This window comes from Hemibagrus wyckioides, linkage group LG14 (genome assembly GCF_019097595.1).
Source record: "Hemibagrus wyckioides isolate EC202008001 linkage group LG14, SWU_Hwy_1.0, whole genome shotgun sequence".
Lineage (NCBI taxonomy): Eukaryota > Metazoa > Chordata > Actinopteri > Siluriformes > Bagridae > Hemibagrus > Hemibagrus wyckioides.
The window spans coordinates 4,752,110-4,777,006 of NC_080723.1; the positions used below are offsets into that span (position 1 = coordinate 4,752,110).

A 24,897-nucleotide genomic window follows, 5' to 3' on the forward strand; every position below is an offset into this window, starting at 1 on the left:
ACGGATCGTGAGATTGCAAAGGGCCTTGTGCGCGGCGCGGCGCATCTTTAAATGAGACTGAATATAATACTGAAGCTGAGAATTAAGCTGTTTGTGCAAGAGCTGATTCAATCAGTGAGTAAATACATGTGATGTGATGTGATGCGATGCGAAGTAAAACCTGCAGTGAAGAATGAATCTCCACTCCAAAGAAAGGTTTTTCTCCTCTAACATGCCAAATTTAACTCAAACCTGGCTTGGCAATTACCTGATGAAGTGAATCAGTCGAGTGCTGTAGCCCTTAAGGACTGCTGGTTTATTGATTTTATGCTTGGTGACACCCCATTGGTTTATGGCAGGTATATTAATGCTTCAGCACTGAGCTACATTGTCACTATACACACATATTGAGATTATTTGATTAAATATTGGGAGTTAGTATTGTGCATAGTATCTCTATACGGAAAAAGGGTTCAAATGAAGCCTGTAGGCATGGTGAGTTAGTATACCTGACTGATTTGTTCAGCCTTTATATAGTACATTGTATATGACTAATCATTATCGAAGTGTTTTCTGTTTCACATTGTCCAATTAAGGTGTGGAATAGATGTGTAGGGTAAATATGACCCAGAGGGAGATATTTAAGGCCTAGAGGCATACAGCTTCTTTCCTGTGATTGATCCTTGTTGCTTGTTATCACATAGCTGACAACAGAGCTTGTTAAGAGACAGCATGCATCATGGATGAATGCTGAAATATGAGTGCTGTTCTAACCAGCCTACCTCTTTTATCATCTGAAATATACTTTTTTGTTTTTTTTATTTCTTCGACTCTACTCTGACTGAGTAGAGATTTCTCCCTATAATACTGTGTAGCTTTTAGCATGCCTGTATAAACCCATAAACATACTGATGAAGATACAGGAGCTGAGTAGACAGGCAATGAAAAGACCCGAGGTTTATTCTTTTTAGTATAGTAAAGGTAAGAAAGCTGATGCTCTCAATACTGTGAATTGGGAGGGATTTAATTTTCTGCATTGCTGACAGTTTCACTTATAGAATGGCACTATATAATGTTTTATTTAAATAATATATCGTGACAGATAAACCCTATTGATTCAATTATAGCGTTGTTTGTTTGCCTAAAGCAGTGACATGTATGACAGGAAATGTGAATCGAATTTAACTTAAATTTAAAACCTAATAATTAAAAAATCATGTAAATAAATGTGAAACTTGAGGGCAAATTAAAGGGAATTGTGTTATACGAAAGCTCTATAATTTATTAAGTAGGCAAAATATTGCTGTAAACATTTAAATAATGAGCCTAATGTGTAAAAAGCTGGATTACAGTTTAGCTGACCTCCAGCTTCCTGGGTTCGAGTCTCGCTCCCACTCACTGTGTGTGTGAAGTTTGCATGTTTTCCCCATGATTGGTGGGTTTCCACCGGGTGCTCCGGTTTCCTCCCACAGTCCAAAGACACGCTAATAGGCTGATTGGAGTCTCTAAATTGCCCGTAGTGTGTGATTGCGTGAGTGAATGAGTGTGTGTGTGTGCCCTGCGATGGGTTGGCACTCCGTCCAGGGTGTATCCTGCCTTGATGCCTGATGGCGCCCCGTGACCTGAGAATAGATTGCATAAGCGGTTCAGACAATGAAATGAAACATTTTAGCTGGATTACTGATTTGAGGACCCTTGGATTATAAAAATCACAGGATCCACATTAGGCCCTTTTTCAGTCTGCAGTAAAACTCCAGTGTTGTTTCATTGCGGCCTTGGCAGTAAACAGACGTGCTAGTTTGCCAATAGTGCTCTCCTGCTGTCCCATGCACACTATTTTAGAATCCCTCCTGATAAGAGAAAAGTCCTCTTAGAGTTAGCAGAGTTTGTCTGCCAGCAAGATGGCTGAATCAGACACGCTTCCAGGTTGAGGTGAAACGTTTCAAAACAGTCAAACTTTTAATTAGACGCATCTCTGGTTCCATTTGAGCATACACACACACACACACACACACACACACACTCAAACTTTCTGATGCAGATTATCTGCATCTTCTGTGCCAGTGCTCTAAATGTATCTTCATCACAGATGTTGTAATTAATGGCTAGTGAGCATCTGTTTCTTTGAATGTTAACCCACACTGAAAACTTCTAGTTCCTAATTGCAGGCACCACAACCACACACACACACACACACACACACACTGCAGTCTACACCATATTAATCCTGCTCTACTTTGTATTACCCCTTAAACCACCCCTTGACAAAACACTATTCGCTGTCTTCCCAAGAGACACAGGCGATTAATTGCTGAATGCAGAGTGCTGTGGTTTGTTTTGCGGCTCCCGAGACACAGATTTATAACGGTATTTGTCTTAATCTATAACTTCACCCTGCAGTTGAGTGATTTAAAGCTGCCGCTAATGCATGTACAGTTCAGTGCAACAGTCGTTAGCTAAATGAAGGTGACATAAAAACTAAGAAGTTAACAAAGGAGAGAAGAAACAAACACAAGAAATGGTGTATAAGTTAGTTTTGTCATGACCACCTCAGATTTCAGATTATTGTCTGGTGATGACATACGTCTGGTAGCCTGAGACTGTAATATTTATATTGTATATTGAACACTTTAATATTTATATTCTGTTCTGAAAACTATAAACTTTCCTGTTTCTCTTTTTGTAAGTAATTTAAGTACTATCATTTTAAATCTGAGGAAATTTATTTCAATTCCGCTGAAAGTTTCTACGCCTACATCAGCCTTGTAACCTAAGCTACTGAAGGAAAAGGTTTTCTGACCAAGTTTAATTTGAACAATTTTAATATGGGTTCTCGCTAGAATTATCATCAGCCTCCACAACTGTCTCTGTCTCATCACCTGAAGTAAAAGTCACTAGCATCACTGAAACACAAGCCTCATCATTGTCTCTAAACTTTCTTGATCTCTCTTCACACTAACATCTGGGCTGAAATAAAAGCTGAGTGATTCAGTGAGTTCTGTTCTGTTAAATACATTTCTTATGTGTTTTTTTATGAGTTATATAAACATTTTAAACCTTATGCAGAGTTTCTAAGCACATTTCTTTGTTTGGATGATGTAGGCAGTACTGCAGGCATTGTTCACGCTTTGTTACCTGATTGCAAACCAAATTGATCAGGCTTATGTCTATTTTGTTATGGAACGTAGGGATCCAAGCGTGACATTCACTGTGGGAGGAAATCGCATTTCGCTAGCATAGCTTTAGAGATTTGCATTATCTGCTGTGTTTGTAAAATCTGATCCAGTATCTGACCCACTATGCAACCGGTCACCAAGTTAAGGTTAGGAAGTCTTCTTCTTCTTCTTCTTCTTTTGGCTTTTCCCTTCAGGGGTGGCCACAGCGAATCATCTCTCTCCACCTATCCTTATCTTCTGCATCCTCTACACTTGCACCCACTAGCTTCATATCTTCATTTATTCTATCCATATACCTCCTCTTTGGCCTTCCTCTTTGCCTCCTGCCTGGCAGCTCCATGTCCAACATTCTCCTACCAATATACTCACTCTCCCTCCTCTGAACATGTCCAAACCATCTTAATCCGGCCTCTCCCTAACTTTGTCCCCCAAACGTCCGACATGACCTGTCCCTCGGATGTACTTGTTCCTAATCCTGTCCAACCATGTCACTCCCAAAGAGAACCTCAACATCTTCAGCTCTGCTACCTCCAGCTCTGACTCCTGTCCCTTCCTCAGTGACACTGTCTCTTTACCATACAGCATGGCCGGTCTCTACCTCATTATGTTAAAATATATTTACTAATATATTTTCTGGAAGTAGAGATGTCATTGTAAGTCAGAAACCATAAGTCAGGGGGCAGTGGAGGTTCAAACGGTTAAGGCTTCAGAGGATCAGGGTTCAAGCCCCAGCACCATAAAGCTCCACTATTGGGCAATTGAGCAAGGCCCTTAACCCTCCCTGCTCTAGGGGTGCTGTATCATAGCTTCCACAGCTGGGATATGTGAAGAAAAGAATTCTACTGTGCTGTAATGTATATGTGGTGATAAAAAAAGGCTTTGTGCCCTCAATTCTTCTTTTACTTCTTACTAAAAACTTGATTTTTTTGTCATCTTTGGCTGGTTGGACAGAATCATTCATATCTGTCAAGAAGAACAGACGGGGTTGTCTAAGCAGGCTAGCAGAGTTCTAACTGAAATGTCAAAAATACCAAAACTAAAAGCTGCTCAAAAAATGCCAAAAAATAAAATAAAATAAACCCAGACAGAAAATCCTACATATGAAAATGATTTTTTACTCTATACAGTCAGTCAGATATATATTATATACTTAAGCACTGTGTAGGCTGGTATTAAGACTGACACTTGACACAAGTATTACTGCTGGGATTAATGAAATACAACTTCTCTTGATTGACCCTAACACATAATCAGCTTACCATCACTCCTTTAACTTGGTCAAGATTTCACTCCATTCCCTACTGAAGTGAGGCACGGGTTCAAGTGTTTTAACAATAATGAAGATTAGCTTTTAATCCTAGAGAAGGGAACACTCTCTTTAGCTCTCTTTCCCCCTTCTTTTTCTTTTTCTCTTGATCTTTGAGTATACGTGTGTGTGTGTGTGTGTGTGTGTTTGTGTTTTTCCTCCAGAGGTCAGTAAGAAGGCTTTAATCTGATGATAACAGAGCTGGCAGACTCTTTTCCGATTTGTGTGTGGGTGTGTGCATCAGCTACCTCACTTACCCACTGGGGGTCACAGGGGAAGCGGGATTAGAGCGAGTCAGTTCAAAGACGCCGCTATCAACACTGTTTCTCAGGCCTCCCTCGGAGCTTTGGGCTTCTGAAGAACCACAAATGACTGGAATTTTTAGTTTACAAATAGAAATGTCTGTTAGTGAATACAGCACCTGTTAGTAGTGAGGGAAATGAATAGTGCTAGAATTCTAGTGCAATAGTTTCCTTTCTGTCTCCTGGCAGAGATTTGAACTCCGCAATATAAGCATTTATTTTTTATTTCATTTCTTGGTTTTATTTTTAAGTAAGGAAGCGTCTGTGAGATGCTGGTGGTGGCAGTTCTAAAGAGACAGGGTTAATTAAGGCATTAAAATCCGGCTATTTGATGTCATCTTTCTAAATTTGTATCTCCCATCTCTGGCTCTCTGTGCGCAGAAAGACATGTATTTTCACAACACGGTTTGCATGAAAGCCAAATATATATACACACGACATCTGTTGCTTTTGAAAGTATGTATGTGTTCAGGAATAGTTGCTGAAAAGCATGCATTATACAGTAACACAGGCCTCTTTTTTCATAAATGGTGAAAGAGCTCGTATTCAAGGCTCCATGCTGTAAATGAATGCCTTTCATTAGCATGTAGCTCTGGGTTTGGTATTCATCGCTCTGTTTTCGGCACAGATGTTCCAACAGCAATGGAGGAGAAGAGGAGAGCGAAATAACACAGAGCATCCCCTTGGTGACTGCCTGTACATAATTGATTGTTTATCTGACAGGAGCATGAACAACACTAGAACGAATGAAGGGGGGAGAGGGAGTAGATTTGAGTGGCAGGAGGTGAGAAAGTGTCACAGCGTCTCTGCAACCCTGTCGATATGCTTGCAGTAACACACAGCATGCAGGTCCAACTGCCAGCAGGCCGCAGTGACCTTGGGTTAATCTCCTCACCCGTCTACTTGACATTTAATTCCTGCCTCATTCGGACTCTCTGCAGTCAGATTCCTGTGTATAATTCAGGACTGTACACGGGCAGGGCGGATATGCATGCATGGCTGGGTGCATAACTGAATGTGTTACACTATAATCACTACATTACAATATATTACACGCCCTAGAGCAAGCTTTACAATATCAGTCTGCCTTTGGGAGAATAAAAGCTCAGTACTCATTATGACATTTTTTTTTTGTATTTTACAAATACACTACATACACTCCACTGATTAAGAGGCAAAGGGATCTTTATCATTAAGTGAATATCCACAAGCTGACGCAAAGCAAGGGCTTCTGAAAATCATCGCAGGATCTGGTGTAGGATTCTGTTCTGCATGAAAGCAAGGAGTTTTGGCAAGTGTGTGGAGTGAGATAAGTAAAAAAGCATTGTTCACTAGAGTTTCAGTCCAAGGGCATGCATGCAGGAATGAGTCATACTCTGACTTTACAGAGTCACCTTGTATTCTCTCTTTCTCCTTTCTCTATCTATTTCTATCTCCTGCCTACCTCGCTCTCGTTCTGCACCATTCTCTCTCTTTCCCTCCTTCGCCCTCTGTCCGTTTTAGCAGCGGTCTTCAAATCAATACAGACATTTAACATGAATCATTTTCCAAGGTGACATTCCGACTTATATATTTTCATCACATGCTACTTTCATTGGCTGTTAGTTTGGTCTTTCCTTTTACATGAGTGATAATGATCAGGGCTAAAAACCGGGTTACAGGACATTCCGTATGAAATAACGTTGTCTAGAGTGGGACACATGCCTAAATCTTCAAAATTGCAAATTAGTTTGATAGAAGTCATGTCACCTGGAATGATTGTTAGTCCTGATTAGTACTTTTAATACTTTTGTGATCTTGCTGGACCTACCCTTGTTATGAATGAAATGGGATTATCCTGTGCAGACAAAGATCTCCCCTTGAGCTCATGGGCAGTTGAAGAGCAATCAGTGTTAAACCTGTTCAGTGTACGGTATTTGCACATGCTAACATTTGCTGAAGAGCATGCTGAAGGCGTTTCTAGCTCTAAATAAAGCGTTACTTATAACTCCACGTGTTTCATCTCTTCTTTCTTTACTCTAAGACAATAGCATACATTATAGCTATTATTATACACATTTATACATTTCTCTCTGATTTTATACATATTTATACCATATTTATCTCATATTTATATCATACATATTTATATCATATTTATATTTTATACATATATTTTCTCTCTGATTTTCTTTCTCTCTTTGACACTGTCTCTGTTCTAGAGCATGATGAGTGTGTGTCGGGGAAGCACAGCTGTGATGAGAATGCACTGTGCTTTAACACTGTAGGGGGGCACAGCTGTTCCTGTAAACCTGGCTACACTGGCAACGGCACCATATGCAAAGGTGAGGACGATGCTGCTCACCACACACACACACACACACACGAACACACACACACACACGAACACACACACAAACACACACACACACCTGCCTAGCACACCACAAGCTACCTGCTTTCTTTTAGACCGTCTCTGTGGTTAATTGGACTGCTTGTTTGTTTAATGTTTGGCTTCAAATGCCCAATTACCTTTGGCCTATAGTTGCTATAAATGATAAAATAATACTCTATTTAACCTAAAGTCAACTTATTGCATCTTTATCATGTGTGAAGTTATGCTTTTCTGGATGGGAAAAAACATTTGCTGGTAGTCTAATGACCAAGTGTTGTACTGAACATATTCTTATGCACTAAAATATAACTATATATTATATGGTTATTTGTTATTTTACTGCCCTGTCTGAATTTAAAATTGTTTATCATGTCACACTCCACAGTGGTAGTTAATAGCTCATACACCCCTAACCCTAACCCTCACCACTAACCATAACCCTTTTTTAAAATTTATTTTTATACCCTTTATTTTTATTTGTTTATACTGAATGAAAAAGTTGTGGGATAGATAGTCCAGTGTATTGGTAAAAAAGGGTTAAAGGTATATAGTGTGTGTGTGTGTGTGTGAAGAGGAATAGCAAAAAATGTGAGTTTAAAATGCATGTGATCCAAGAGAAATCCATTTGTCGTGTGCATGACACAGAAACCGACAAATCGTTATAAAATCTGTTTGTAAATCTGAGTTTAAGTCTGATGTGTGTAACCTTTGTTCGATCCTCAGCTCTGTGTGATGGTCTGTGTCTGAACGGCGGTACCTGTACCTCTCCCAACACGTGTGTGTGTGCTCAGGGCTTCACTGGGAAGAAGTGTGAGACAGGTAAGAGGTACTAGCTGTCGTGTCAATGCTCTTGTTATCATCTGGTCTTCCTACCTTGTGCATTTATTGCTTGCATTTGCATCTAAACTGGTGTAATGAAGTGGAACTGAGGAAAGTTCATGATTTCGTCCTAAATGCCAAGATCGTCACCCATACACTCCTCGTTTAATTTATCTGGAGCCGAATGCGCTGTGTTTGTTGCAGTTTGGAAATGAGATTTCATATCAAATTAGATTTACACATGGCTTTTCATCTCTGTATGACTCCACATGCTGAAATATGCTGTAAGAGAATAAGGATTTCATTCCTTCTCACCTGTACAGCAGCTGGAGAGCTGCGTCATATAGCATTCGGCGTCTGAGACTCGTTAAATAGATTCAGATTCATTTTGCCATCCATCCTCCGCGCGCTCTTATTGACTTTTTGTAATAAAGTTGCTTCTGTTCACATCTAATTTAGCTATGAATTACCTCGAGAAAAAAAGGGCTGAGTTTGCAGGGACCTACTAATCAAAACATGGATTTAAAGCTCAGTGAGACTGTGTTTGTAATCTCAACATTACATAATGCAGCAGCGCTGCTACTCCTCTACAGGTAATTATGGGTAGCAGCAGATGCTGAACACAGCTAAGACAAAAGCAAGCTGCAGCAAGAAGCATGCACATCTCTGCAACAGGACCCTCCTACTCATCCAGCTTTGCATCGATTCCACATAAAGGGGCCTTTTTACGACTTGTCCCTCTGCAGCAGCCGATTGAAGCCCAATTGCTTTTCTTTACTCCCTGTCATTCCCAGAGTACAGAGATAGACGCTTAAGATTCTGAAGAGCCCTCAGACACTTGATTGTAATGATAGTGGCAAAAGTAACATTTCAGTAGCAGCACACAATCTGAGCTGCTTGTTCAAAACATCGTATATATTTAGGTCTCAGAAATTCTATTATTTGGCAGACGCACTTATCCAGAGTGGCTTGCATACATTTATACAACTGAGAGTTAAGGGCCTTGCTCAAGGGCCCAGCATGGTGGTCCTGGGGTTCAAACTTCTAAGTATTAGTTCAACACTTTAACCACTGAGGTACCACTTCCCTATGAAAATAATTTCATACAATCCAGCCTGTTTTTCATAATCCCTTACTGTTGCTGTTTTGTTATATTTTTTTAGTCATAACATTTTCATCGATTTATTTCATCAGTTTGCTACTGATTTTAATACACGACTACAAAACATTATTTTATTCCAGGCACTTTAAAGATAATGGATGATTTTGCTCTTAAATGTATTAAGCTGCTTCGGTTTAATATTCTCCTACAATGCATGCTGTAACATTACTTATGGCGATTGTCTGAACTCATTATTAGTGATTTACCGCCTGTATTTATATTATAATGAGGTGTGCAGTGGAATGATTGAGCATGTGTATCTAGATTAAGGAGATGGGTTGTGATGTGTGATTTTATGCACAGCCACTCTTAATGATAAAGGTCATTTTAAATTGTGTGAAGAAATGCATAAAAAGGAACACCCACACCTATACGCTCTAGAAGCCCAATAAATACACTGTTAAATATAGAACTCTGTAAGACTCATATAATCTCACACATACACAATTTTTCATATTTTTGTTCTAGCTTTTCCTTTCTAGGTGACTAGGTTGTATTTGGATTGTATATATGTTGCAAAAAGGAATTGCTGAAATTAATCTTTTGCTGAAATATGTTAGAAGTTAGATTTATACACAGGGTTACTTAAAGGTTAGGTCTAATTTACCCTGAAATGTCGCCCGAAATGAAACTGCTCCTTTTCACCCGGTGTTAAATGTGTATCATCTCAGCCTTGTTGTCATCCACAGTGACCCCCTGCAGACTCAGATATTAAAATTAAGTAATATAAAATTCCCAAGTAAAATTCTGGTGGGACATTGGCTCAGATAAATAAAGGAAGTAAAGAGATAATAGGAAATATAAGTGTATGTATAACAAAATAAACTAGCATCTCCTTCAACATTATCCTTTAATCCTTTTATCATTAATAAATGACTGGAAAATGAATGAAGAAGGGGCAATTACCAAGCCCCAACACTTTACTAAATACTGAATGCGATCGTCCACTTAGCTCCGTCTCTGGTTCTGAGAAGGTATGTGATAGCTCAGTGGTTAAGGTGTTATTCTACTGCTCAGAAGGTTGTGTGTTTGAATCCCAGGGCCACAAAGCTGCCTCTGCTGGATCCCTTGAGCTAGGCCCTTGTCTAAATGTCAGTTTGGTTCTTAGTACTCTTAAAGTTGTTGGAAAGTATTGGAAGAAATTTTACCATCATGATATTGAGAACCCTATAGTTGAAGTCTAATGTGCCCTGTACTAGTGCAATCACACTGTCACGTGGAGGGAAAAAAACAGCAATAGCGTTCTTGTTAAAAGACCTGCTCTGAAATCGAGCAGGAATCACTACTTGTGCTAAGTTAGATGGACTTTCCACTGAAGTGGAGGTTAATAGCACCTGGGGCTTTAGGATGAAGGATTCAGTACAGACGTCAGACCATGAAACAATGTCTAGGGTTTCTGAATTGATGTGAGGGTCGTGTTTATGGAGCCATGAGAGATCTTAGATAACAGGGTAGTGAATTTGCTTGCCTCAGGCCCAACTGTGAGGAGGTGTGTGTGTGTGTGTGTATATGATGGCACCTGATCTCACTGGTCTTTCCTTGAGGGCTACAACCTGTAGAGCTGTAGATATAGTACTGTAATAAACTTCTAGAGTGTCACTCATGCTACGATTACAGGAATGGGTTCGGCAACTGCCGTTCTTGACAATACAAGCAGAGACTGTCTCTCGGTTTCTGCTCTTTTGAGAAGAATTGAGACCTGCTAATGGTTTTCGCATGATGGGTGAGCTTGAACACTCATCTGAAGTTAATGAGAGAATAAACCAGTCTGTAAGGCTCAGGAATATCATCCAAACATATTGATTTGTCACTGCAAGCTAAGTCAGTGACCAGAACCGATTCCCAAAACTCCTTTCTAAAGTCCATAAGAGCCACTTCATCTTCATCCGTCTGGTATGAAATGGTGGCTATGGTGCATAATTCTTGGGCATTATTGGCTGCAGAATGTGAACAAAATGTCGGGAGGTGAATCGGCTAAAATAAATTGTCCCTCCGTCCTGGGGAGTGTGTGAATGTGTGTGTAATGTGCGATATGATTTAATTAATGGCATACCATCCAGGGAGTATTCCTGCCTCGCTTCCAGGGTTTTTGGGATGGGATCCAGTTTCACCACGACCCTTTAAAGTACTTACTAAAAGGGAGAGTGAGTAAACTCTAAAGTGTTCAGTGTTAAATAGAGATTTAATAATTTTGAGCAGCACATGTGTGTGTGTGTGTGTGTGTGTGTGTGTGTCACTCCGCGTGAACCTGTTACTACTCAGACAGCTGCTGTTCTCACTTGCACGCAGTACACATTAATCAGTGAAGTGCTTTTTAATTTTAATGTGTAAAGTCACAGAACTCGAACAATGAACTTTTCAGTGTGTGAGCTGTTCAGACAAACAGACAAAGAGCATGACAGATAGATGGATGGCGGAAAATGAAAGACAGACACAGTTCAGATGCCCATGGAGAGCGAGGGCATTTCTGGAAAGAGCATTACAATACAGCACTACAGCAAAATGTCAGCTATGAATCACTATGTGTCTTCTACGCATGCTGCGTTTGCTTATTTAGTCCTGGCTTTGATGCATCGGAGTGCGTTGATGTCTCCCGGCTTCCAGCAGTGATAGAGAATGTGCACAGTAATTAAACCAACTGATTTCGACTGTCACAAGTGTCAAAGCATTCGGGAAATGTTTTGTGTTTCTGTGAGTTTACTTATTCAGGAACATTGCTTACAAAGAGAACGATCAGAGAGCTTTTCTCATTTGTATTAGTTAGGCTGATAGTTCAGGGGATACGCAGAGAGAAGCGGAGACAAAATAAAGGAGGTTGGGGTTTGGGGCTAAGGGTGGAGTGAACATAGAAAGGCTTTCACTCTCTCTCCCTCACTCTCAGCAGCTAGCTCTGCACTGGCTTTTAGGAACACCTTTGGGATTCACTGACTACCCAGCAACAGCTCTGAGAGAGAGGCAGAGAAAGAGATAGACAAGGATAGACTGGCTGTGTTTATATGAAATGAATAAGCTGAAAAGAAAAGAAGCAATAAGCGTGCAAGTACAAAGTGTACTCCTAAACAGGGAGGCAGAATGTTATTGCAGGAAAAATGGCACCTTGTTCTACAATGGAACGCTAGGGAAGTATTATAACTCCCAGAAATGTCTTAGACTGTGCTCACAGCGTGGCAAAAAGTGCAGTGATATGCTTTGCTGTCTTATCAGCGGAGCTGTTTGTGAATAAGGATCGATGTTAGGTGAAATGGATGTGTTTTCTGTTATGACTTGATAGACACACACACACACAGCCAGTATGCAGAGCCAGGGCTCACGTTAGTTTATTATATATTTTTAGCATAGCTCTGGATGTGTATTGACAACTGTGATTTATTTTTCTTCTAGTTTTCATACCACAGGCGTGAATGTTTTGGACAGATTATTTCCTCCTAACTGACATTGCAATATCAGCTAACAATATCAATATCAGCGTACATTCTGGCAAAAGTATAACCCTTTTTTATTTTTTTTAATTGGATGACAGACCGGGCTTAATGATCATAGAGAACAGGTTCGAGAGAAAGATGATATAAATATGTGTGAAAACTGGGCTCATCCATGCACCTCTCTCCCATCAGATATAGACCAAAACACACCGCTCCCCCTACTGCTACACTTTTTCAAATGCATGCTGTGTTCTTTCGATGCCTACAAAAAATTTCCCGGTGAACACATCTATCTGATCAAATCATATATTACAGACTAGAACTTGTGAACAGGACTAAAAATGTGCTGTTCTTCTCTCCATGTCCAAACCTTTTGCTTAGTCCAAGTGATGTTGTCATTTCCCCAGGTGTTAGTCTGCAGCTACAGCCAGTAGCATGGCATAACCCTCTCCAGGGAATGGACTTTTCAGCACACACGCATGCTTGTAATGCAGTGCAGCAGTCCGCTTCTTGGGTAATGATGCATAGAGCACTGTATAATGCATAGACTGCACTCTGTAGTGCTGTAGTCTGAGAACAAGAGATGTGGGAACTCATAAGATTTCAAAGCATAGCAGTTTTTTTTAAGCTTTAAATCAAGGTAATTGCATGAAGAGGTAGTGCAAGTCAAAAGCAAACCTCAAAGACTAGAGTGTATTTTATCGCAGGGAGTATACAGAGGCTTCATGCTGATCAACATTGCTGTTTGTGCTTGAATGTTGTTAATCAGTGGCCCGGTTAGTGTTTTTCTAAACTTTTAAGGAGAAAAAACGACATAAAGGTGGTGGGTTATCACAATCTCACGCAGCTGTGCTTGGAGATGAACATAATTTTGCTAACAGATAGTCTCTCACTTGGTATTTGGATGATGGTAGTGCAGAGTGCTAATCCAAAATCACCCATAGGTTCAGTTCAGTTTTGTTGAGGTCTGGTGCTGTAAAGGGCATAGCGTGTGATTTACATCATTTTTATACTCATTAAAACCAGTCTGTGAGCCCTGGTGCACTTTGGATAAGGACATTGAAATCCTGGAAGAGACCACTAGGTTGAAATGTTTCGGCACAGGATAAAGTTCAGTCAGAATAACTTTGTACTGATTTGCAGGGACTCTCGCAAAGCACAATCTTAACGCAACTCAATTCATGATACAGACACGTCCAAGTATGTTGTTCTTTTGGCTGCTCCCTGATCGGGGTCGCCACAGCGGATCATTTGGTCCGCATGTTTCGATTTGGCACAGGTTTTACGCCCGATGCCCTTCCTGACACAACCCCCTCATTTTATCCAGGTTTGGGACCGACACTGAGAGTTAACTCTTCAGTTGGCTTCCTGCCTGGGAATCGAACCCGGGCTACTGCAATGAGAGACATGTATGCAATTAGCAATAAATAAATAAATAAATAATGTGTCCAAATCTGATATTTTAGCATTTTTGGCTGTTTTCTAAATTCCATACAGCTTTTCCCAGCCAGCTTCAACTCTGTTAGGTCAACCAACAAATGAACACAGTACACAAAGGCACATCCAAGTTTTTATGATGGAGATATGCAAGTTTTAAAAATAGAACTGGAAAAATAGGGGGAAAATATAGGAAGAAGACAAAAAAAGACTAGACTCGAAGGATCGAAGCTTAGAATTGCTCTATAAACATACAAGATTTCCGAAAGACTAAGGGAGAAACACAAACTTGGCAGGACATAAGGAACAGACGAGATCAATCAAGAGACAGCAGGAGATATAATAAGAACAGGAAATAATGCCCAAATAAGGTATTTGGGGAAAAATGAGTTATAAAATGATGTACAGAGTGTAGAAAATTAACCCGGTCAAGTGTTAATTCTCGGTTATTGCATATATATTAATGAGAAATTTATAAGGTATTAAACATTGTTACTTTATCAAAGATGACCATATATAAAAGATAATACTAGCTTCTCTCTCTCTCTCTCTCTGTCTTCAGTTCTATGTGTTTGCTGTGACAGTATTATTGACTGTAAGCTCTAGACATTGGTCAGGTTCCTGTATAGATTGAGCCTGGTTTTTCTGGAGATTTGTGTAATTACTTGCCTTAATAATGGCTGGGACCTAAAGTGCCGCTCTGTGCAAACGTACCTCATTAAAGTCTCATTCAGAAGCTCCTCCAATTACTCACACAGAAACAGAGACGCACAAATATAGAGAGTCCAGAGACTGACTAGAGCACTTACGGAGCCGAATAACCCCGAGTGAGATAGGGGAATGCACGGAGGTGTAGCTAAAGGTCAGACTATTTATAAAAAAGTTAGTCTAACACCAAGATTTTTTAGGGTTGCTAATGAGCTGACTGTACCGGGTGACATTTTGACCCCAATTATGACCTGCTCAGTGAATTCATGTGTACTGGTTAAGTGCAATAATCTTGCTTATTTAGTAGTTTAGCAGTATCTAAGTCAGATGTTATGTTTCACATAACCAACTTTTAAAAGATTTAGGGTGTGTGTGTGTGTGTGTGTTTAGCACATTTTTTTTACCACATAGTGCTGTACTCTAACAAATTATTCATCCCATTTTTGTTATGCAACCAAGAAAAATGTCAGCATTTTCCCTACATTTATATATAAGAGCTTAATAAAGAAAGCTTAAAGCATGTCCCGGATCTTAAAAAAGTTTTGATCAGGAGAGAGAAATAAAAAGAATTTCCAAAACATTAGATGTACCATGAAGCGAAAAATTAAAAGGAAGGCTGCCCGAAGACCTACAGCAACATTAAAGAAGCTGACAACAATCTATTGTATTCTTCACGTTATATGGACTGTTCGAGTGGAAGCCCTTTTTCCACAAAAACAAAACAAAAAAGACAAATAAATAAATAAATAAAACACCTAAATTGTCCTAAAATGACGAGACCAAGGTAAAAAGTTTTTTTTTGGCCTGATTTTAAAAGACATATTTTGGCATCAAAAACAACATATCCTATGAAACATGGTGGTGGCAGCATCACGCTTTAGTCAAGACAGAAATCATGGATAGCTCCAAGTATAGATCTATTTTGGCACAAAACCTGCAGGCTTCTTGTTTAACAAGTGAAAATGAAGAAAAATTTCACCTTCCAGCACAATAATGAACCAGAACACACTTCCAAGTCAATATCGCTATGAAAATCTGTGGAATGGCTTAAACAAAGCTGTGCACAGGAGCTCCCCTCACAATATGATGGATCTGGAGCATTCTTTCAAGGAAGAGTGAAATAAATTTGCCGGATCAAGATATGCCATGTTGGAAGGATCTTCTGATTGAGTGCTACATTGGGCAGCAAAAGGTTTTGGTGGTTGCTATACCACATTCATGATGGGAAAAAAGTTCACATGATTTATGCTGATTGTTCCTGTATTTTAACCAAAAAATCAGGGGGTGTGTAGACTTTTTATGCCCCCCCCCAGTGTCCATGGAGATTCTTAAAGAACTGGAGAGATCATTAGCACTAGCACCACATGGAATTTGCATATTGTATAGAAATTACAGGTCATGGACGTTGCCATCTTGGGTTTGTTGGAGCTTTGCTTCAATGTGACTCACCTGACTACTGTATATTGCACTAACTATAAGATGGAAATGGCTGTTTTGATGCTTTAGGTGCTACCACAAAACAATTTCTGTCTGGATAATGAATGACTGTAATAAAAGAATAGAGATTTGATGTTGCTTTGGGGAACGAAAGTCACCTTGTCTAAATGCTGCCAGTTTTGAATGTAAGTTGATGCGAAAAATGCTTTTTCTCCCTCTGGCTCCTAGGGCTACATCCAACCAGACAAATCCTTCCAAAAGTGCCGAGCTGCAATGTCCACAATTGTTTTATAAATTATGCATCACTTTTTTTTTTTATGAAATTTTTTTTGTGCTGTATTTTCCCTTAACCTTATTGAATATACAAGTATATGAGGTATATATAAATGAATACACACACACACGCATATATACACCGATCAGGCATAACATTATGAGCAGGTGAAGTGAATAAGACTAATGATCTCTTCATCATGGCACCTGTTAGTGGGTGGGATATATTAGACAGCAAGTGAACATTTTGTCCTCAAAGTTGATGTGTTAGAAGCAGGAAAAATGGACAAGTGTAAGGATTTGAGTGAGTTTGACAAGGACCAAATTGTGATGGCTAGACCACTGGATCAGAGCATCTCCAAAACTACAGCTCTTGTGGGGTATTCCCGGTCTGCAGTGGTCAGTATCTATCAAAAGTGGTCCAAGGAAGGAACAGTGGTGAACTGGTGACAGGGTCATGGACGGCCGAGGCTCACTGATGCACGTGGGGAGAGAAGGCTGGCCCGTGTGATCCGATCCAACAGACGAGCTACTGTTGCTCAAATTGCTGTAGAAGTTAATGCTGGTTCTGATAGAAAGGGGTCAGAATACACAGTGCATGATGCGTCAGTATTCTAAATTATTCTTGACTTATAGACAGTTATCAAAAATTTTGTTATATAAAAAAAAAGAGAATTAAGAATGTGCTGCTAATAAACCTGCTTTCACTTAAAATCATTAGGGTTTTTTTTTTTTTTTTCAAAAAGAAATAGTCTGCCCTCGTGTCTTTGTGCGATCCGATTCTGTCAGTCGGCGTTGCTGTTTCAGCTCTCGTCACACCGTCCTCTGAGTGTTCCTGCACAGAGAAAGACGGAATAAAAAGTAAAGCATGGGAGGAAGGACGGGTGACAGGATGAACGAGTGCACTGAGGGTAGACTCACTCATCCTCTGCCCTTTGAGGGCCATTTTAATAGAGCCTTTGTTTCCAGCTTGTCGTTCAGTATAATGAGGGGAACAGCTGTGGCTGTTGCATCACCTGCTCTCCTGTTCTGTACTCCTTTACTTTACTCCTTCACTCCTGCTGCCATTCTTTCCCCCATCCACCCACCGTCTCTCCTCCACTTAGTTTGTTCTCTCATTTATCTCTTGTGTTCTTGTCTTTTGTTTCACTCTGTTTCAGTTCAGATTCATTATTACAAAATCTCATTTTTACAAAATGTAAATAAAATTACTGCGTCTTCTGCTTCTTCTTTGCTTTCATTCTTTTACTATAATTCAGATCCTGTGGTAGCAATTAAATGACATACAACACAAGAAGGGTGTGAAAAGTAAATATGGAGATGTTTTAGTCCTCCCATGTTGTCATGGTGATACAGTCCCCATGTAGCTACTTTCTCTCAGCAGTCTTCCCATAATTTAATAAAGCTTTATGCTTATGCTGATATTACACTTCAGCTTGAAAAGTGAAAACTGACTTCTCTTGTATCTCATCTCTGATATTTGTGAGTGCGTGCGTTTATGTGTGTGTGTGTGTGGAGGTTAGACTTGAAAATCGTCTCTGAAAATGACATGTATTAATGTAAAAGCTTTGCTAGCTCCGGTGGTACATCCATCGTCTGCTAAAAATGCTGTCAAAACCCTCGGGTGGTATAAATAGTCTGCATGCCTTCTGTCTGCCTTCAGATTCCCTACACGCAGAACGAGCTGGCATGGATTCAGGTGTCTTGGTCTTTTCTTTCTTGCTAGAGGGCATTGCAGTCAAACAGCTTTTTAATTTCAAAACTCCTGCCAAGTGCAAATTCACCCGGTACAAAGATCAAGACAGATTTTTACCAAAGCAGGGCAGCGGGAGTGTATTTTGAAATATAGATTTTAATTGAAATATTTCTGGATGACTGGATAGTGGCTTCTGCTGCATGTCTTTCGCAGTCAAACGCCGTTTGTGTGATTCTGTTGACTTATTTACAGATCCAGAACGCTCTGCCGTACACAGTGTGCATGAGAAAAACATTGTTTCGAATAAAGTACAAAAATTCTGCAATCTGGTGGTTGTAAGATACTGGATGAATGTGAGTTATTGAAAACGGCAGGCCATTGCGGGTGTAACTTGCTTTACACTTGCGTATGGTTGAATTCCCTGGCAGTGACAAAGACAGTATGTGGGTGTTCACAATGCAACCTGAGATAAGAGCAAGTGTACATTCTTCTCTAGTGAGGTGCTTTGTTTAGGGCACTTAGTGGAGCAATTGTCTGGCAAAGCTTTCTTAGTAAAAGATGTGGTATTTCACGTTAGCACATATAGATCGATGTGGAAAAGAAGTCTGTGGCGGTGGGTGGGGAGGGGCGGGGTCAAGTGCCTGCACCTGTGTTTCCATCAGGTTACACTCATAACAGATTAGAAAGAGTGAGAGAGAGAGAGAGAGAGAGAGAGAGAGAGAGAGAGTGTGAATGTCCATTCAAAAGCAAAAGTACAGAAAAAGTTAAAAATAAAGAACATGTTTTGAATTGTCCCAAACTCTCCTCCTCATTCCCGACCCGAACCAGGAATCCATGACATGGAAACGAAATTGAAATTCACATTTGCATTCACATCTAGAGGTGATTGTGGTCTACAGATGATTGATCCCAATACTTGGCTGCTTCTGCTAAGTTAAAAAAATCTAATATATACTATTATAGACAAAAAAACCAAATGTGGTACAAGAGTACCACAAACTGCATTTTTTAAGTGAACTTAAAACCAAATGGTTCAATATAAACTAGCTATTGTTTAGCAAACACAAAGATAAAAGTCAAAAATAACCTCTTGTGATTTTGTTTATCCAGAAACATCACCCCAAATGTTTCTGAGGTCCATTATCTCAGTATCCCACCACCGAAATTCTCTGTCGCCGTTATCCTCCATCTTACCTTCCTGGAAGCGTGAAATATTGACTGATGGACTGATGTAAAAGTCGCATTAATTCTGATCCGCCTGTTCAGGCAGAGGTCACATTGCCACATATCCGATATGCATTGGATGTCAGTACCACATATGAAAGTGGCCCAAATGGCAATTGAAAATGTCAGATTCAGCGTGTTGTTTGCTAGTCACGCAAGTAATATATCTCTGCAGAAAAAGATCAGATTTGGACCACTTTTTCCTGCTGTGTGAATAGATAGACACAAGCAACTGTTTAGATTTAAATTGTGTTCTGAATTTCAGTGTTAGTAGGGAAAAAAACCAGCTCGTTTTCCAAATAACTGAGAATTGCTGGGAATTATCTATGAAAACAGAATTAAACATGATAGCAAAAGTCAATAGAAGATGATCAAGGTTGTGTAAGATTCATGGAAAAAATGATATTCCTATAAAATAGCATGACAATGTGCCTAAAGAGTGCTTTTTAAAGGTAAAGGGTTATTTTCTTTTTGCCAAATATTGCAGTGTTTAAGTAAAGGTTGAGGACGTCGTCGTGTCTGTCAGCCGGAGAAACTGTAACTGTAATACATCCCCTGTAAACATGCAGATATAGCATAAAGCATGATATCTGTAAATTACCTACAAGTGTAAATTACTGTGTTGTAAAACAGGTTGTCACTGAGTCTTTTCAATCCACATGACAAACAAAATTAAAGACAAAAAACGATAGCTAGGAAATAATTAGGGTGGATTGATTTATATGACTGTGAATAGCTAAATCGTAATTATACTGTAGTAATTAAATAACTAATAGTAATAGGATATTAGCTGTTACACTGCTGCAGGACTAGTTTGTGGCACAGAACCTGTCAATAATGTTGATTGCAAGCAATAAAAGCCCCCCGACACACACACACACACACACACACAAAACAGGCGGAGTAAATAATTGGTACCATTGTCACTATAGAGAGTAAAAGGTCAGCAGTGGTAAAGTACATTGCAATACACACAGGGGGAAAAGCTCTATAATGCAGAGGGTGACATTAGAAAAACAAAAGCAATGACAAACGAACAATTTAGAAATGCTCTAATCGACTGAACACATGATCTGGATCTGACAGTCCTTCATGGTTAAAATATAAATTTGTAAAACCGCTAAATGACAAATAAAAAGAATGCAAAGCCAAAATGTTTACGCATATTGCCATCATTTCTTTTTTTCCAGATTGTCCCCATTTCATTTTTACTGTTAACAAATCTTTCCTATCTGTGTTGAAGTGTATTGCTTTCTTCGGAGTACAGTGTAGTAGCGTATACAGCGACTTTCGAATGCCCGAAATTGCAAAGGTGAAAAGAAAATGCATTGCAGTTTGGGTAATTTTGCTCCTAACAGCTCACATTATTCCTCCTTATGCTTATTATCAAAAAGAACTATTTGTTTTTCAGCTCATTCCAAGCTGCGCTCTCACATTTAATCATGACTATTATAAGCAATCACGCTTCAATTTGGTCCAAAGAATTCCAAAAATGCCGCTTCTCCTTCAGAGTAATCCTCACTGCAGCACAGAAACAGCGGGACGGACAGAGCAGCAGCTTCTCCAGGACCAGCAAGTGGGTCTCAGAGCGAGGAGCCCGGAATACAACAGAATAATTTCACGATGACTGAAGCCTGATGCGTCCGTGGCAATCGTAATGAGCCCATTACAGCCCTAGTGGGAGCGTTTAATCATCCTAAAACCTCCCAGTGCCTCTTGTTTTCATCCCTCCTCTTTAATAACTGGCCCATCCCCCAGCCCACTGCTGTCTAATGAAATATTATTTGAAATATAATGTCCTTTCCTCTAAGTATTAAAACCCATTTGTTTGTTGTGCTATTAAATCTAGACTGTGTCATTTATGAGAAATGGACTGCGGCGATGCCCTTTGTAGATGAGGTTTGTTTTTCAGAGCGGATGCATTTGTAAGCGTTAATGTACGTGTTCGTCTTCCCCGTGATTTTGTACGTAGCTTAGCGCTATTTGTATTTCACAGGGTTTGTTCTCTGTTTGATGTATTATAAAGAAGGAATAAAACAAGACAGAGACAAAAAAACCCTAACATGTTGTGATGCTGTTATCAACATGTAGTTGGTTATTTTTCACTAACAGCATGTCCCGGTGTGTTTTATTCCTCTTATATCACAACGATCTGTTTATCTGCTCGTAGTTACATAAAAATGAAATGTCTGCAAAACAAGTCAAATGCTGTCACATCACAGCAGTCCACAAACTCCATAACCCAGCAAAAACACACACACACACACACACACACACACACACACACACATGCTTTAAAAGAGAATTTCTTTCATTCATTTATTCCTTGTATACTCTCATATACAGCATACTCTCAGTACAGTCTTTGTTCTCCTGACGTTACCAGGCCTGCTATCCTTGTTTGCTCTTTTGTTTTGACCCTGTTCCTAGTCTGTTCAGTCTGTTTGCCTTACCCTGTTCATGACTTTAAACTTGCCTCTCGTCTTGAATTTGTTCACCTGTGTCTCAGTAAAGCTGGTTCACCTGCAACTGCATCCATCTTCGTCTCCGTTACGCGACAAATCCAGTTATCACTTACATTATAGGAACATAAAACAGTCGTTCCCTTACAGCCTCTCTTTCCTCCCTTCTGAAGTTAATAATAAAAAATGCGCTGGAGACACTGGAGACTCCTTCTGACCAATCACAGCATCACTACGGTATGAAGTATGACATTAAGCCAGATTTGTCTTCATAAAGCCACTTGCTGTGTAATTCATATCGTCTATCAGGGATCTTCCTGTATGCAGTTATCGTGCGAGAGAGCCCGAGCTTGCATAATGCCATTGCGCTGCTAAACACAGAACATAGTCAATAACCTTCTTAAGGGCGGCAGTAAATGGTGCTTTAAAAGGCAGCCACTGGGAAAAAAAAGATTAAAATTTTATGTAATGAACACCAGCAGCAAGCCACCCACCCATCCATAGAGAGGATTCTGTCCATTAGCCTTTATACCAAAGGGATGCTTCCTGTTTTTATCTGACATGCTACTCTGTGAAGTTAGTCTCAATCCTGAGTGGTTGTATGAAGAGGTTTTCAGTTAAGGCAGAATTTTAATACAGTTTTAAATAGTTCACGCTATCTCTCAGTGTATTCTTCATGAACACTGTTTTGGAAATGAGGAAGCAGACTTATATGCAATAAGCACACAAGAATTACAATATAATCCAAAGCTGAGTTGAATATTCCAACCAGTATTTTAGTCAAAGAGCAAAATAAGAATGTTGCTGTCTTCCTTCTTGTGCTTCTATTTCTGTATATTGCATTTCAGTTGTGTTGTAGAACTGTAGAGCTGTTCTTGGATGATTATTTGGTGTCTCCTTTTGGGCTGGAATAAAAAAAACCTGCAGCCGCATCAACCCTCTGTAGATAAGACAGAAGACCCATTCTGTTCTTTCTCACTTCTTTTCTATGGTCTTATTGAACACTGTTGAGCTTGTTTGTGTGTTTATCTCCGCCTTATTGTTTTTTGGGCTCATTATTTCAGGATTTACATCCTTGCTTTGGAATAATTTTTGATAAAAGTTGAATTAGAACTAAACACTAGCAAAGAGGCTGAGCCAGCAATTATTACTGAATACAATATGTATATATTCTGCCTGCTTTTTCTGCAGATATTGATGAGTGCACTGAAGGGTTTGTGCAATGCGACAGTCGTGCTACCTGTGTGAACTTACCTGGATGGTACCACTGTGAGTGCCGTGATGGATACCATGACAACGGCATGTTTACTGCCAACGGAGAGTCCTGTGAAGGTAGTCTTTTTCATTCTGCTTAAACACTTTATATGTTTCTTCAGCATGTCTTAAGCTTCGAATAAAGAGTGTCATAAGATTTAGTCTTTGTATTTTTAAGATTATGTGAAACTTGCTAGAAAGCTGCTATAAAAGTCTTTCCAATTTACACCTTGTCCATTGCCTGGCATGGGCTGGTTGACTGGCAAGTAAAATAATGACTGAAATGTGGAACAAAGCCCATCTTTCTTTCTCAATCTCATGCCTGTAATGAACCAATCCCCATTCTCTCAATCTGTCCTTCTCTTTTTTCTCGTTAGATATAGATGAGTGTAAGGCAGGGAGGAATACCTGTGCCAACGACACTGTCTGTTTTAATCTGGACGGTGGATATGACTGCAGGTGTCCCCATGGACACAACTGCACTGGTGACTGCATCTATGACAGCAAAGTGAAACACAACGGCCAGATCTGGGTCCTGGACAATGACAGGTGCTCTGTCTGCTCATGCCAAGTGAGTAAAGATCTATGGATAGGAAACACAAGCTCGGACATCACTGATCAGACATGATGCCGTTACCACAGCCACCACTAACAATTTTTACATTGATTCCACGTTTTTATTCATTCATTTTTTGTGAAACACCAGACACTCTCTTTTTTTTCTTTCTTATAACAACAAAAAAGCACAGCTTGTCATGTTACTGAGAAACTGCAAAGCCCTCTGTCTTGACAACTTTCCAATGGTGGAAAATCTGAACTTACCTCTGGCTGTTATAAAGTGCTAACACTGGAGACTCCTTCCAATAAATTTTAAGCAAATGTCTCCTCATAGAAATGTTCACCATATCATTCATTATATATGTTTTTAAAATCTAGTCATGTGGCAATCAGAAATTCCGTAAGCGGTGCTGTTATAGAAAAATATTCTACACCTTCACCTAAGTGTTTAACAATGCTGTGGTATATAAATGTGGAATAAATCATTTCTGATAATGTATTTTAATCACATCGCACTGTAACATATTGTATAACCACATCATCAGTTACGGTGTATAAAAAATGAAATGAAAATTTCTAAACAGAACAAAAGAAAAGCAACACCAAATGAACTCAATTGGCCTCAAATGTAGGCTTAAAAACTTAGAGTCTCACTGAAAAAGAAATGTGCCGTAATTATTATTTTTAAACCCTTTTGTATAAAGAAATGTTTTTTCCGTTACTCAGGTATAGCAGGTAAATGACAGAAATAGAAGTGAATGATTTCAGTATAAAAGTCTAGTATTTTTTAACTGTCAAATCCACCCTATTTTTTCTCTCTTAATCACTAGGTAATGGTGGCAGTTAATTGCTGCTAATTTGACCGACACCTTGAAGGCTTTTAAGAATAGTATCTTCATTAAACCGACTGACCCCCATTCGTTTCTCCGGTCACGTTCCGTAATTACCTACTTAATTGAAATGTTTTCCTTGTGTCTGATGGTAGCACAGAAGAAGATGAGTTTCTAGATATTAAATAATCAGCCTTCCTATTAGTCACTTCACGGTGAAGGCCAGAGCGAGAAAATCATTTTTAATTAGATGACTCATTTTAATTGATTTGAAAATGGGGAAACTGTCAGTCAAAATTAGGTTTTCTGTGCTTGGCTGAACAGAAGCACAAACATATAATTGTATTTGCAGAGTGGAAAGTTTCTCATTTCTGAGATCCACAGGTCGCTGCACGATCAAGGTTATCTGATATGTACTTAGCCCTGGTCAGGACCAAAGCAAAGGCTTCATGGGGTTACCGCTCAGTCGAGCTCCGCC

The 24,897-nt window shown here is 39.6% G+C and overlaps 1 protein-coding gene across 1 annotated transcript in view; it reads left to right on the forward strand.

Moving 5' to 3' along the window:
- nell2a (neural EGFL like 2a) overlaps nucleotides 1-24,897 on the forward strand; it is a 68,807-nt gene that overhangs the window by 37,516 nt on the left and 6,394 nt on the right. The window contains exons 14-17 of the mRNA XM_058408776.1: nucleotides 6,965-7,087; nucleotides 7,861-7,956; nucleotides 22,969-23,109; nucleotides 23,409-23,602. Of these exons, the coding sequence (XP_058264759.1) occupies nucleotides 6,965-7,087; nucleotides 7,861-7,956; nucleotides 22,969-23,109; nucleotides 23,409-23,602 (554 nt within the window). The remainder of the gene's footprint in view (nucleotides 1-6,964; nucleotides 7,088-7,860; nucleotides 7,957-22,968; nucleotides 23,110-23,408; nucleotides 23,603-24,897) is intronic.